Below are 15,944 nucleotides of genomic sequence, written 5' to 3'. Positions count from 1 at the left end.
CTACTTCAGTTTGAAGCAAGAATGGATGAAGCTAATGGACTGAAGGGAAAGGAAACTTACAGAGATAAAATTCGTAATATTTCATGTCAAAATTCTGTGTTCAGAAGAGCAGTTAAGCAGAGTACCATTGTTAGGAGCTCAACTTAGAGAAAATTGACAACATGGTAGTAAAACCAAATGGTCACAGGGTTGGTCTTTGCTGGCGGGAGGGGAAGGTATTTTGGGAGTTTTATTTGTTTGCTTTACTCAGGTAGAAGAAAGTGTGAGGAGCAATTACTTCAACAAAGAACACCTAATATGTGGAGGTGGCCAAAACCAAGACGGTGGCTGTAATACGCTTCAAATAGTACATCTTCTTTCTGCCTGCTTTTATGTGGATGCTGTTTTTTTTTCATTATGCTTTTTAAGTTACTTTGGCTATTTCTACTTGAACCAAAACGTAATGTTTTTTCCCCTCTTTTGGTAGCTGCTTCATGACAGAATAAAAACTGGATGTGAGTTGTGCATTGGGAAGTGTTTGATGTGTGCTTGTGCGCCTTGTAGCACTATGAAAAACACAGGTGGAGCTGCTGATTATGTTTGCTAGAAGTAGATTGAAAAAGCAAGAAAATGAAATTACACTTCTGCACAGAAGACCTGTTGTAAAACTGTGGGCCAGGAAGCAATTCCGAAAGCAAAGACTCCATTTGTTTGTGTGGGACAAAATGAAGAGGCTTCTTCAAGGCCAGGTAGATGAGAATCCAAATCACGCTCATCACTGCCAGCTCTCTCCAGTAGAGATTGAAACAGACTTGTTTGTTTGTGGAATAAAGAGGAACTCTGCGAGCACTGAATTTTCTACTGCTGGAGGGAACTTTAATCAGGACGGAGGCGATGGCTGCAAGGAAGCCAGTGAAGTTTGTATTGGGGAGGTGGAACTGAACTGGGATGGCTGTGTCAAAATACCATGCTCAGTTCAACAGAACCAGAAGGACTTGGGGGGGAATTCTTCTGATTGTATGAAGCAGACCTCTTCTAAAAGAAAGGGTAGAGTGTCTGAGGGGCAGGACCTTTCTACCCTGAGCATTACCATGAGCTGGAGGGAGATAGCTGAAAGGGAAGGGTGCTTTCCCCAGGAAAAGACCCCTACGTACAGCAGTCATAGACGGAAGTCAAGAGATCGCTCGGCTGATGTGGTTGATTACATTGTTAAAGAGCTCCAGGGAATAAGCCGCATCCAGACAGAGATTGCAGAGCTCCGGCAGCACCTCACCTTGATAAAAGGCTCTGTGGATGAAGTCTCCAGCTGTGTGGATACGGTCTTGAGTGAGATAGAAGGCCTTCAAGGTGGTTCCACCAAAACCCCAGGCACACATGCTCGGGAGCCATGTAGGGAGGTACACAAGGAAGAACCAGTATTATATTTTTATGGGATCCCAGAACAAGAGGGTGAAAACACAGTGGAGCTCATCTGCAGCTTCTTGTCTGAGTATCACTGCTTCAATGGTATCCAGTGCAGTAAGTATATAAAAGATGCTTATAGGTCAGATATTGGTACAGGCAAGCTATTAACACCAAGACCAGCAGTTGTGAAACTTGTAAATTCTGAACAGAGAGACTTTATTTTACAGAAGTCTATCCTTCTGCAAAGCTCAGGGGTCCGGATTGCTACCAGTGAAGAACAAAAGCGGCAGAATGACCAGAGGGGCCGCAAGGTGGATTCAGTCTCTCTGCAATCTGGCTTCAAGAAAAATCATCGCAGCTCGGCGAATCTTGATGTAGCTCAGAAAACTGATGGAGTTGGGCACCTTCGAACTGACTCTTACCAGGTGAAGTGTAAAAGCACAAGTAGGAGAACACAGTGCGTGGAGGAAAGATTTGATTTTGCACAGAAGTCGACCTTGGCCAAGAAAAGCAACTTGATATCCGAAACTGAGAAGGAAGCACAAGTAATAAGCTGCAGTGAGCAGCCTTCACATGACAGTGACTTTCACCAGGCCCCTCATGAACCTCCACAAAATCTTCAGGTGACCAGTTTGGTCAAATCAGGTGATGGAAATTCCTGCTGCTTATCTGAGTCTTCGGGCCATGCCAGCCAGGTGTGTGCTTCAAGCAATGGAAGTGAACACAGGCTTGACCTTGAAAGCATCCCTGAGAATGGTTCTTCCCCTCTAGATAAACATGAGAGGGTAACTGCTGAAGAAATTGAAATAGACTGTGATAGCCCATGCAAGTTCACTGGTCTGGAGAAAGGTGATACTCAGAGAGAAGATGTTTCTAGTGGGGTGACAACTATTAGCTGTGATCATATAACAGATGAAATGGCTGATAGTAGTGACAGCTTGAAAGATATGATCCAGATGGACCTGAATGATCAAGATCCAACTGATCAGGTCTTTAGGGATGTCCTAGAAAACTCTCAGTATTTCCTTGACCATTCCCGGGATAACATTGATCTTGTAGACATGAAATTTTACACTAATAAGCTTGGGAAAGCTATTCATCACTTCAGATCTGCTCTGCAAGTGGTATTTAACAAACTAGAGACGAGTGATTCCGAAATCCTTTTGGAAAATGATAGTGGCTTACAGATGGATGATGACAATACACTTATGCTGAACAGTTCAGGTATGTGTGACAGCTCTGACAACTTTGCAGAAACCCCTCCTAGTCAGTCATCTGAGAGCCAGGCAAACACAACCGCAAACAGCGAAGTGTCTGCTCATATGCAGTTTGTTCCTTCCAGTCTTCCCTCTGGTCCACATGAGCGTCCTGTTTCCAGTTTGATGCTGTCATCTGACTGTGAGATTTCTGCTGGGCAGCGCTCACCTCCTCATGAGCTTGGAGTAGATGTGAGCTCTCTACCTGAGCAAGCAAAGGAGTGCAGACCTATGAGCCTTGAAAAAGTGTGTGCGGAGACCATCTACCTGAACAAATGCATCAACAATTTCAAAAATGTGCTGAGGGAAAAGAGACAAATGCGTAGGAGACTCTTAAAAGAATTAGCACAGGAAGGAAACTGGATTTCTGCTGAGGAGACGAATTCAGGTAAACTGAAAAAATGTTTTAAGGAGATGTCAAAATCTAGCATTTGTGCAGCCGGTAGGGAAGACCTAGCTCTGTGGGTGAACAGTTTATTAGAACTGTCTTAGAAGTTGTTAGCAAATAGTTACGAGAGCAAGCACACATGATATGCGACAGTACTGACCGAAAAGAACTCCAAAATTTATTGGATAACACACTAGAATGCAAGTTTGCAAGCTTCACCCCCCTGCTTTTTCCTTTTTTTCTTTTGAGAGGTTCGCAGTGTATCTTCAAAATAGCAAGTGTTAGGATTTTTGTCATAATTCGTGACTTGGTTCCTTGTTAAATATAATAGTCAGGGAATGTGATAACAAAGTGTGCATTTGAGCTATAAGTAGCTAGATTTGCCAGTTCTAGGAATTGAGTGGATCTAGATTTCCAGTGGCTCCATCAGGAAGTGGGAAGTCTCAATGTTTGTTAGATTTTTATCCTAGTGGGGACATTAAAAAAAAAAAAAAATTGAAACCTGTGTTGTGATATTGTGTTTCTGTAACTTGTCTATGAGATGAGAAATTTTCCATTTCTGTGGGGCTGCATGTTTTACTGCCAGCATAGGTAATGAAGCGTTGGACCTCAGCAGATGTAAGCTGATATAAGGTTGCAGCAGTGCTGGTTGACCTGTGCTGGGATATGAGGCATAGAAATGACCTGCATGTTTTGATGGGCCTTGTTTTAGTAGGCCTGGATTTGGTAAAAACAAGCCCAACCTTGTAGTTGAGGTCCATCTAGCCCCTCCGTAATCCAAGGAGTAAAGAAAACTTTCTCAGTAGCATCTCTGTCCGAATCACTACACAGTTAAGGACAATGAAGCGACCTGACTTTCAAGTGTCGTAATGTTGGAACTGTAGCTTGAAATCTTCATTTGCTCATTTTAAGCTTCCCCATATCAAATATTTTGTTCACTTGTCTTCTTGCAGTCATCAAAGCTAATTAGAATAGTCATAGTGCTCCTTTGCCCACTGAAAGAGTTGTCTCACTTCAGTGACTGTCTTATCCAGTCGTTGTGCTTTTGCTGTGAAGAAACAACTGTCAGTCTGTTTGGCTTGTGTACCAGTTACCTTCTCAGTTACGCGGATCATAATGCTTGTAATCAGCTCTTTGCTTTCTTATTTTGTGCAAGGCCCTTATTGTAGAATTCATTCAAACAATAGGCTTGTAATAAGTAGAAACAATAGTCTTTTGGCATGGATGAATACCTGTTTCTGTGTTTCAAGGTTATATTCAAATTACTGAAGTATAGATGGTATAGATGAAACTGATTTTTTTGTATTCAAAAATTTATTTTGCTTTTCTATTGTTTGTTTGTTTGTTTTTTCATATTTTATTGTTTGCATAGTGCTCAAGTCCTGGAAGTATGTCCTCTAATTTTAGGACCTAAGGGAAGAGACAGTAGTTTGGGTTCACTTTCCGTAGTTTGGGTTTGCCACTGTACAAGAAAAATATTGCAATAACCTGTCTGTGAGGCGCCATCGAATGGGAGGCTGCCTCTCTCAGCAGAGTTTGAGCAATACAGGCCTATTCAAGGTGAAAAGTAGCTGAAACAGTAAAGAGAAGGAAGGTGACATCTGGACTTTGGTGCCTCAAGTCTGACTCTGGTATGGATTAGCATTCCTGTGAGCATCCCTGGCTCAGTTTTCCTGTCTAGTAATTACAACAGCATCCAGTGATGGGAAAATGAGTTGATGTTTGTGTAATAAATCATGGAAAGGCATGTCTATATGGTAGATATGACAATTGCAGTTACTGCAATGAGTATGAGATGAAATCACAATTTAGGAAATGTGTTCTGAGAGATGGGGGAAATCTAAAGGAGTGAAGGGTAGTGGAAGGAACTAGATAAAGGATGGGAAAAGGGAAAGAACTTGGAGGGGAAGAAACCCTGGAGGAGAAGTCAGGAAGCAAAGCAGCCCAGAACATGAGGGCAAGGCATAGAAATGGGCAGTGGAAGAGCAGGTTGGTCTAGAGTGGAGGCAGGGGGGTGTAACCAAAATGCCAGTGTTAGCACAGGATGGAGCAAGCAGGTGAGGAAGCCAGTGGGTAAATAGCCACTTGGCGGTAGCCAGAAAGATTGGAGAGGATGGCAGTATTGGCAAGGGCCATAGGGTAGAACAAAAGTAACCATATAATCATTCAGTGTGAAATAGGGTTGTTTTGGTATGCGTTTTCTGAGAAAGAGTAGCAAGTGTTTTATATTCCTGACTTCTTTTGCTACACTCAACTCAAAATAGGTATGAGCTAAGCTCTTATTTTCTTCTTTTCAGAAAAGTATCACATACAGAATGCAATGAGAGTCTTTTTTTTTTTCCTTCCCCTTCCAAACTGTAGGTGACTGTTTATGCCTTTAAAAATACAGCTTTTAAGTTTCTGAATCAGGTCCACTGAAAACCTGGTTCTGCCTGCTGGCTTTTTTGTTCTGAGCCTGAACCACTGTATTGTTTATGTCTGTTGTAAAGTTCAGTTCAAAGTATTTTATTAAATATGTTTGGCAGCAGTCTGCAGCAAAGGAGTAGATGGTAACTTTGAAGGTGTTAGTAAGTCTGTGTGTTTTGATGAATCAGAGATGATGCACTGGCATAAAGGTTTAAATTATTTATAGTTGTACACAGATGTAAATTATAAGAACAGTTTAAAGCTTGGCAGATGCGTGTAAGTAATTGTTGTATTTAGTTTGAAGCAAAAAGAGAAAATAGAATATCCTCTGAAAATCTAAACAAGCTCATAAAGGTTTAATTTGAAGAAAGAGTAAGTGAAGTGGTGAAGATGGTTTGACTTTGCATATTTAAGAAACAACTGAAATGGTAGCGATTTCTATGAACTTAGTGCTTGGAAGTGAGACAGTAAAAGAATTCTGTGATTAGGGTTTAACTACATCAGTCACTGTTGAAGGCTTGTGCTTTTCAGTATTGGTGAGGCTGTTAGCACATCTGCTATAATGGACGATAATTAGAAAATTTTAAAGCTGTCTCTGCAGTCGCTTAGAGATTTGCCAAATTATATTTAGCCTGAACCTGTCCCTAACATCTTTGAACTGAAGTGGCTTAGAAATCAGAGATACGTATGGAATTTAAGCCAAAATAATCCAGCATTTTCTGAAAATGAGCCCAATGCAGGATTTATTGCTGTATGTTTCTATAAATATAAATTTGATGACCTTTTATTTGAGAAGCTCCAGTGCCCTTAGGCATTAAAATTTGGCAGCAGTAGTCCATGTCAAGGGCTTATCTGTGAAAATCTACCCCAAATGAGTGAAGTGAATAAGTCTTTGAAAAATGTGTGGTTTGCGTATGCCTACTGGTAATTTGTTACAGCTCAGCTGTTGCATTGCCAGAAAATTCATCCGTCCTCAGTGTTTTCCAGGCTGGAGCTAAAGCAGTTTTCCCTGGTAGGGATGACAGAGAACAGTGCCAAACATGAGCGGGCCAAGGAGTCCAGATCTTCTGCTCTCAGAGACTTCATGGGCTCTGGCAACATTGGGAAGCAATCTGATCCAAACATGAAGGAGATAAAACCCAAGAAAGAAGGAAGATTGGATCTGCCTGGGACAGACGGAAAGAACCAAAGGGATGAAGTCAGGAGAGACAGGGTTTGGATGTGGAAGTTTGGGGTGATTGTGCAAAGAGAGGGATGCAAACAAAGGACTTGAAGTGGAATTGGGGTTGCCTAGGTGAGAAGGTTTTTAATAACCTACAGAAAGGAACAGGCAGGAGCATGGTGTTGGAAATCACAGTGCAAGGGAGCAGTTGGAAGTGTCTGTGCCCCCCAAAAAGCAGGTAGCCTGGAAGGGACCCCAAGTTTCCTCAGCTCTTCCACATCAGGAGATAGATGCCGAGCTGACTGGCAAAGTGTGGCATTTCTGTTGCATAGAAGACAACAGTGTACTACTATATATGTTTTCTCCTCTGTCAGCTCATGAATGCAAGGTCTGTCCAGTGGTCCAAAGGCTTTCATCCCTGCTGTGGATCCGTGCAGGCAGCACTGACATATTTTAAGGTGGAAAGCAGGGATTTTATTTTAGCTACAATCCAGCACTTCATTTTCTAAAATAATTTGACTTCTCCTTCGTGACTGAATTAAAATAGTTTCCAAAGTTACTCTCTATATAGGTGTAATTACACACATGCAATCACTAAGACAGGAAAATAGAGAAGCTATTTTAGCATTTTAACCAATCTGAGTGGCCCTTGTTGCCATGAAGCTATTCCTTCGCCTCTGTCTTTCATTGGCAAATGGGTAATTTGATTCTCCTATGCAGACGCAGCATTTTCTGATTGATAGACTTATGAAATATCATGTGTGTACCGGAAGTTTTGAGTATGGCTCTCATAACTTTACTAGTCTTGAAATTGCCTATCCATAAATATGAGATCTGGTGTAGGAGGCTTCTGGATTTTTTTTTTTTTCCTCGGAGGAGAACTGCCTAGATTTATAAAACCAGAAAATCTCTCTCAGCATTATGGTATTTGCAAAAGCAAAATATGTTCCGTGGGAGATAGTGGTTTCCTCCCAATGGGCAAAATGTACAGGGGGGAGGAGAGGGAAATGCTTCGTATGCAAACAGGGCATGCAGTCTGGGGAAAAGGAGGCTAAATCTCTTCCTTTTTGTGATAAATACAGGTTCTCCTTCAAGTGCAATAAATAGCATCTCTAATTCAGTATTAATTAAGATGATTAAAAGTTCTTGAGTTAATAAAAACAGGAGCTAGAACACGGTAAAATCAACTCTCAGAACCATATGTTCTAATGCATGTGTAGTTATGGGTGAAATTTGATCACAATTTAACTAGAGATTAATTAACTGGTGTATGTCCCAGAAACCACATGGAAAAACTCTCCAGTGCGCAAATGTTTTATCAACTTGCAGCAAATGTTTACTCCACTTTCTGAAATAATTTTACAGAGCTCATGGCAAAAATCTGGTCTATTAACTTTTATTCCTCTCCTTCCTCTCTTTTTCTTTGCAGAAGGAGGTAGAGGAGAGCTCCAGGTTGTACATGTTGTCCCTTCTCAGCAGTGTCTCTCTTTCTGAAACACCTGTGTGTGCATGCCTTGTCTTCGTGTAACCGGTTGCTTCAGCTGAGGCTCTGAGATTCAGTTTAGCATGTTATGGTCATGAGAGGAATTGTTAACACTGTGTATAAGCTAAGAATCTGTTCAGTGCGTATTACCTTTTAGAAAGAGAAAACACGAATGCTTCAAGTGGTCTCTTCCCTTCAGCAGTCTGTGGGGCGTGTGCAATGTGCACAGGAACCAGGCTAGTAGAGGACAAATTGTTTGTCTTGTGTTTTCTAGTCACCCTCTTCCTTTATGATTCCAAAACCAAGTATTTCCTAATTTTTCCTCAGTTCTATTATTTCATTCCATCTCTGTTTTGTACAATTCACTGCAACTGAAGTCAAATGTACCATTATGGGATGTAATCCTGGGATTAAGCAAGGCTATGGGTGCTGGGAGGTGTCTGCTGCAGATCCCATGCCTTTCTAGCTAGCTACAGGCTGCACTTTGCTCCAAACAGCAGGGCAGTGTGCCCCAGGGGAAGGGCAGGACTCTTCCATTAATACCTGCAGCTGTTGCCTCTCCATTCACGGACCTGTTGCCTCTGCTTGTCACGCTAAGGTGTTTGGGCAGTTTGTGAGTAACAGATAACTGTTTCCTCCTAGGAGGATGCCCAGAACTTTTTGACTGCTGTGCAACATCTTGGTTTGCGTTTGCAACTGCACCTCATGTATAGGAGTTTCTGGCTGTTTGAGTCTCAGGTTGTTTTTTCTTTTCTTTCAACCCATGCTACATGGATTAGGTGCCTGCTGTGCCTCTGCCTTGCTGTTAGTTGTATGAATCAGGTTAAATCAGCTTCCTGGAGCAGACTGAACATTGTATGTCTTCTGGGCTTCCATGCAGGTCTTATCCTTTAAGCTTCATGAATTTGCATTTTTAAGCTTTGTTAGCTCATATATTGACAGCTTTGTTTCACGGTTTCACAACTGGCAAGTGTCTGTCCACTGACTTTTCTTGGAGGTGCAGAGAAATTCAGAACTGGTGTCAAATTCTATCCTCTTCTGACTTGGGTGCAAAAACATTGTAGTTTTCCTTTAAGCTGTTCGTTTGGCAGGTAGAAAACTGTAATTGGAGAAGTCATCAGGTGGAAGTAGCTTCCTTTGCGATTTTTCAGTCGTTATTTGAATCAATGCTATTGAAGATTCATTGTGAATACAATGAACGTAAGATAATCCTTCGGCTTGTTGCGGCTTTGGATTCCATGTAACATGTAGTGTACTTGGGTCAATAAAGGCACTAAATGACAAGACTGGTTAGTTTAATTGGAATGACTTAGCTCATTCTGCTAATGCCCCTGAAAAAGGGTCTAATTAGACATACCTGGAAGTTTTATTTAGACACTGAAATGGTTTTTCCTTCTTTTAGCCTAATTTGGATTCTTCTATAGCTAAACAAAAGGATTTGAATTTCTAGAAGGCAGATTTTGGTTTGAAGGTTTAATAACCAAACATGGTACGTGGAAATAGGTAAGGATGATTTTTAAAGCAAACAAGAAGTCGTCATTGATTTTCTTATGTCTGTTGAAATAATGCAGCTTTCTATGTTTTACATTTGATTTTCATCTAAGAGAATGATGTGACAGACTCAATATTTAAAGGAGATAGAAGGTTACATTTCAGAAATCATTTTATGTAGTCCTGGAGAGGACTAACAGATGTGGGGATATTTTTCCTTATGCACCTCCAGATTTAGTGACTTTTTTTTTTGATGCCTTTGTCTATTTTATGGTTTTTTCCTTCTACAAAACCATATAATTGTTCTCTCTATTAAAACATCTTCATGTATATGGAATAAACTCGATGCAAATTGCAGCTTGTTTAAATAACTTCTCAAATTATTTGTAATCCTAGCTATTGCTCTTCCTGAATAATCAAAACCCTTACTGGGTTCCTTCTTAGGCTTTACTAAGCATTGCTTTCCTGATGATTGAATACTGTGCCTTAAATGATCGCGTCTATTGACTTGTTTAATCCAAGGTATGAAATTCATGCTATTGTGTCTCTGGCGTTATTTTGCTAAACGGTTCCTGGTTAAAAACTTCAGTTACTTTGCAAAGACCTTGCAGCAACTGATTGCAGCATTCTTTACTGTGAGTTAATATACGGAATTACTAGGGTTGACAAGCACTTCTCCAGCAGAAGATTTGTCAGACAGTGGTTGTAAAACCATCATCCGTCAGCATCAGAAAAGCACAAATTGGGCACCACAAATTTATGGGCTGTTTTGTGTACATGTTCGCTGCTCCATCTTCTCAGTGCTTCTTTATGCACTTATTGAAGACGAAAACATCCATAATTTCCAGATTCAAGTAACCTGGCCTGGCTGCTTCCAAGAAGGGATCAAGTGACAGAGCTGCAAAGAGGAGGGAAGTAGAAGCCGATCACGAAGCAATTTCCTATGGAGTGCTGAGCGTGGATGTCTGTGTGTTACCCATGCTGGCTTTGCTTTCCCTTCCCATTTGTTTGTTGGAAGGACAGTGGTTAAAACCCTCACAGTTGTTCTGGATGTTCTTCCCCTCTGCCCGTTGCATTTTCTCTGCTCGCCCAGGCTCTAAGCAAGCCCAGCCATCATCTGGGCCTGCTGGATGTGAGCAGCTCCACGACTGGTGATGCGATCTGGACTGGCCACTGGAGCCCTCTGGCACACAGCTGTGAGTGCTGCCTTCAGAGAGCAAACCCTAGGCAACTCTCCAGCTGCAGCAAATCTACCTAAACACCATTACCATTTACCTCTCTTAAATGAAGAGGAATCCGTTTCTATAAAATGTTCCTCCCCACAACTGTGGTATAAACTATGGATTACTTTGTTACACTTAATTAGTGCTACCAGAGGTGTCTGAATCATGTTAAACTGCATGCCAGTACTTGCAGGTAATGCGGCCCCCGTTTCCAAGCTCATTTGACTACGTAGGTTAGTGCAACAAGGGATCGCAGAGGCCTTCATCGCTGTCCAGCCCTCTGCCCTTGTGTGCTCTTGTGTCATTAACTCATATAAACTACCTAGTTTACCTTTCTAAAACTAGTTAAGTTTTAGAAGGCTGCTTGTCAAAGGCTACTACAGAACTTCAATCCTATCATAAGTAGACCCCTTCTTTCCAACTGCTGTCTATATTTATTCTCAATTCTTCTTCCATGCTGTATGTTTTCCTGTCTAATGAATAAACAAAGGTTCATTTTGCTGGAGTAAGCAAGCTGTTTTCTGTTCTCTTCGTTGTAGTGTGGTCTCTGCATCCTCACACGGGTTTTGCAGTTTTCCAGTTTGAATTCTTTTTACCTCAATATAGAATACTGAGGTTGTACATGCTTTTCTGAAGGTGTCTTGCTAGCACTCTGCAGTGGATTTCATTCACGCTTTTATTTCTATGAAGACTTTTCGCTGGATATGCCTATGGATGATACTCTCTCCTTATATGGTTGTATCATAGTGGCTCTCGGCCTCTTTGCGATGCCTACAACTCAAGTTCTCCTTCAGCTGCTTTTCTTCCGCTGAACAACCCCTTGTATGCCGTAAAATTCACAACAGGTTTTGGAGGGGGTCTGACCTTGGTGTTTGTACTGACTGCGTTTAATCTTCTGTTGTCGCAGACTTCACTTCCAGGAGCTTTTTCCATAAGGTTTCTCAGTTCTCTTCTGTATCGATAATTCTCCTGTGTTTGTCATCAGCAGATTTTATCAGCATATCTGACTTACTCCCACTAACTTCCTTATGACGTTGTCCAGGGCTGGCTCAGCTACAGTTACTTATTTACCCACCTTAAACCTCTCCTACTCCTTCTCAGTGTATCCAGCCTTATTAACATCACATGGCATCATGTCAAATGTTTTGTTGAGCTAGAAAGAATTATTGTATCAATGGCATTTTTATGCTTGGTTGCTTTGTCAAAGAAGAAAACAATATTTTTAAAAACTGGAGTACCTTGTGGGACATTTTATCCTATTTTCCACTTGTTAACACGTTAATTCTTCCCTGTATATTTGCTCTGAAGCCTTTCAAGCTCTTGAAGTCAATAATGAGCCTGTGCTAGTCTGGATCACATCCTCCCCCTTCTCTCTCACACCTTAACTGTGGGCACTGTATTTGCTCTTCTGCAGTCTTAAGGCAACAACGCTGGTTTGATGGCTGTCAAGTGCTGGTTCTCTCAGTATTTACTCAGGGAGAACTATGCCTGGAGCAAATTAACCTCTTTACTTCACTTTTGCCTGGAGATAGGTGTGTGGGAACAGGAGTTATCACATGCCTTGCCCCTGCATCAACACTGTCACTTACTGAAAGCTCTTTCTTCTGTTTTGTGGTGATATACCCAGATGATTTTTAATTTCAACCCTGCAGAAGCCCCTCCTTTTTCCATGGTTTTCTTTTTATTCACATATCTAAAAGGCTTGGCAAAAGAAATTAAAACAAATAAGGAGAAATACAGCTTATCTGGCCTTTTGGCAATTTTTACTTTGCACATCTCAAAAGCTGGGAGATTTGTTTCCTGATTATTCTTTCTGCCCCTCTCCACCTTCACAGGCTGGATTTTTTCCCCCCCCTCCCAAAAAAGAGTTCCTGATGCTCTTATGGGCTCAGTGCTGTAGTATGGCGCATGGTATTTGTGATCTGCTTACGTGTCAAAGATTGGCCACTTTAGGTTTAGAATTTCTCAGATAAATTGACTGAAAAACCAGGTTACACCAATGGCGTTTACCAGTAGACGATACTACGTTTATTTGCCATTCTTAGTCATTCAGGACAGTGGTTCAGCTTTGGCTGGATGCTGCTGTCAAGCTCAATCCAGTATAAAACTTTCTATGATTGCGTTCTAGCCATAACTCTTACAAGTGTTCAGGGACAGCGTTAGAGATGTCCTCCCTTCTGCGCTCTGAAGTAGCTCATTGTATTTCCTTCCTGAAATCCTTGCTCTTGGCCAGCAGTTGATCCAGGTCTGTCTGGAGGAAGCCTAGGTTTCAGCTGCGGGGAAGAGTTTTTCAGGAGCTCAGCTTTAAGTGGAGGTGCATTGAGCACAGCCCTTTTGGAGAGAGATTGCACCCCAGCATGCTGAGGGAAATGTGCACCGGGGGCAGACTCTGTGGGTCAGAGCTCCTGCCTGTTCTGCAGTCCTCTGCAGGCACATAGCAAAGCAGGGAAGTCCATTAAGTACTGGGTCGTGTCATATTTTTCGTGCCTGTGGGGGACAAAATTCTACTTAGTCTTCTGATCTACATGGCCCTAGAGTTGTAGGAACAATGAATGAGAAGTTTGGGCTCTTGCTGCTGCACAAGTTGAGACCTCAAACTGAAACCTGTTTTTCTTCGTTATTTCTGCTCTTCTTGTGAGAACTCTCCTGTCACCTGTGAACAACCTACAGGTTGTGCAGCTCATCTGAAGGAGATGAAGAAGAAGTGAGTCTTTCTTTTGGAGCTATGTTCTTTTATCTTGCATATAACTGAAGCTTATTTTCTGATAGGTACTGCTTTGCTTTGCACTTTCCCAGATTGGCGATACTGTTATGTTTGTTTTCTGTGGTGTACAAGCTACAGCCTCTTTATACTCTTGGCAGACATGATTGTCTGAGGTTGGACTGTTAGGTATTAGCAGTCTATTTTGCTTACCCCTATGGTACTGCTGGAAACTAGCTGCCCTTTCAAGTATGCAGGAGGATGTATGCACTGTATGTTAGGAATAGAGATGTTACCATTTCCCGTTAAACAGAAAGTTTACTGTTTTCTTCAGGTATGTTTTAAGTGTTTAAATGCTTTTCAACTGTAATCAGTCCTTTTAAGATTTTCAAGGAAACAAGACTTTGCCCTCTAAGTACACTCTTATATTGATATAAGAACATGATTTGAATTCAGATGATCCTTATATTGCTGTCTGTAGTGGTTTCCATCATACCTACAGATCACGGTTCTCCTGCAGTCATCTTGCAAGCGACTGCCCTTGTTCATCACCTATTGGAAATGAAATACTCGTGTACGAATTGTTGGAGCTGCAATGGAAGCTTCCTGCTGAGGGGGTTGAAGAGTCTTTGTCTGAGCATGAACAAGTGACACTAACGTGATCTGTGCCTAAGAAAGTTCATATGTGTTTGTACAAAGTTTCATGTTGATCAAACATTTGTCCATTTCATACAGATGCTTTTAATTTATATAGTGTCCCAATTATGACCACGTTCGCGTAAGTTGTGATGTAGAGTAACAGGAGCTCTCCAATAACTCATGCCTTAGTTTAATTGAAAAAAAAAAAAAAGGGGGGGGGGGTTGGTCTTCAAAGCTCCCTTTTGAAAGGGGAGATGCACTGAACAGGCTCTTCTGGTCCCAGTCCGAGGTGTTTAATGAAATTGCATAGCCCATCTGTGTCCATATGACCTGTCCTGATGTGCTGGTCATTTGAGGTGCTTGAATGAGCGTCTGTATGTGTTTGCCTGCATGCAGTGTGGTCTGTTGTCCTTTCCTCAGAATATAATCTGATAACATTTTTTGATGTTTTCAGAAACTAATTTCACATTGTTCTTTCCCCTTCCTCCGTTTAAGGATCAAGATGAGGCTGATCCATCAAAACCACCTTGGCTTAAAGGAGGGTAAGTGGTATTTTGAAATCTTGTTTCCCTGTGTTTATAGTTACGCTGTTATTTTGTGGTCTCCAATTCAAGTTAAGTAGAAGCAGCACTTCTAATGTTTTTAATAGCTGTTCTCAGGATTAATCAAATAGCCATGTCTCACCTAGAGCCAGGCTGCTGCTACGTTTTGCAGTCTCCTCTTAAACAGCTGGAGGTGGGCTGTGCAGCTATTCAGGAGGTCTGTGATTAAGAACAAGGTTATAATTGCAGTATAATCCCTCAAGTGATGGGGATAAGCGCTTATGGCACTAGTTAGTAAATAATCCTTGCTGAGCATCATAGAGAGGAGTCTGGATGAGGTCTCTTTTTCCCAAATCGGTCGCAACTGGCACCAGCAAAGGGGGAGAGTAGCTCTGAACAACTGGTTTGTCTTTTACTCTTAGAGAAAGGTAACTTTGGGGAAATTTTCTGTCTTTGCAGTGATTTTTATGGCCAGGCTAGTAGCCAAATAAAACTAGAGTAACTCTGGAGATCACTGCAATTTGTCATTTGTAAAGTAGTGATGATAATGCCTCTTTTAGGCAGGTCAGAGTGAGAGGCTGTGTGCGTTCTCTCTACAACGTGCTAGTCGCAGCAAATGAAGCAGACAAATTTTGATTATGTCTAATGTCAGCATGATACTCGGCATAATAGATGCCAGCGCGGTAGCTTCCCTAGAATCCTCTCTGGAAAAGAGCGTGCAGTCTTTCCGAGCTGTTGGGTGATGCGCTCTGTATGCGACTAGAGCGAGACAGTTCTGTGGTGGTGCGCTCATTAGGCGCTGATGTTGTAGCGGCAGATTTGTCCTGAAATCTCAGCAAGAGATTGACTTTCCACATGTACAAGTTAATTCTCATAATACTGAAGTAGGCTTTGCTAATAAAACACAAAGTTATGTCGAAGACTTCATTATACAGCTTTCTGCTTTTGGAGTAATTGTTCTATAATGTTGGTATTGCCACAGAGCTTCCTCCACACCTGCAGATGCCTCGAGCTGCCTAGCAACCCCATGCTTTCTTAAGGAGCCTAAGACTCTGCTCAGCAGACTGCTGGAGAACTGGCAATTAGCAGAAGCAGAAGACAGTGATTAATTCTAACTATAAACAGCACCTTCTCCTGTATTAACAAGGAGCCAATACACTGCGCTTACTGGTTCACACAGATAAAATGATTTCCTAGCTTGAAAGACAAATACAAAGGCAATCACTGAATACTTACAATTTATTTTGTCAATGCAAGGCAACGTTTGCTC

The 15,944-nt window shown here is 41.7% G+C and overlaps 1 protein-coding gene across 4 annotated transcripts in view; it reads left to right on the top strand.

Annotated features, from left to right (window-relative positions):
- LOC138064576 (protein unc-13 homolog B-like) overlaps nucleotides 1-15,944 on the top strand; it is a 217,775-nt gene that overhangs the window by 109,971 nt on the left and 91,860 nt on the right. For 2 of the 4 annotated variants that reach the window (XM_068927823.1, XM_068927822.1), the window contains exons 2-4: nucleotides 467-3,027; nucleotides 8,025-8,047; nucleotides 14,628-14,674. In XM_068927823.1, the coding sequence (XP_068783924.1) occupies nucleotides 576-3,027; nucleotides 8,025-8,047; nucleotides 14,628-14,674 (2,522 nt within the window). In that variant the 5' untranslated portion in view covers nucleotides 467-575. The remainder of the gene's footprint in view (nucleotides 1-466; nucleotides 3,028-8,024; nucleotides 8,048-14,627; nucleotides 14,675-15,944) is intronic. The other 2 variants (XM_068927825.1, XM_068927824.1) reach the window with 1 other exon arrangement.

The sequence above is a fragment of the Struthio camelus genome, chromosome Z (genome assembly GCF_040807025.1).
Source record: "Struthio camelus isolate bStrCam1 chromosome Z, bStrCam1.hap1, whole genome shotgun sequence".
In the NCBI taxonomy this organism is placed as follows: Eukaryota; Metazoa; Chordata; class Aves; order Struthioniformes; family Struthionidae; genus Struthio; species Struthio camelus.
Note: the sequence above shows the minus strand (reverse complement) of the source record. Positions and strands in the feature narration are given on the sequence as shown.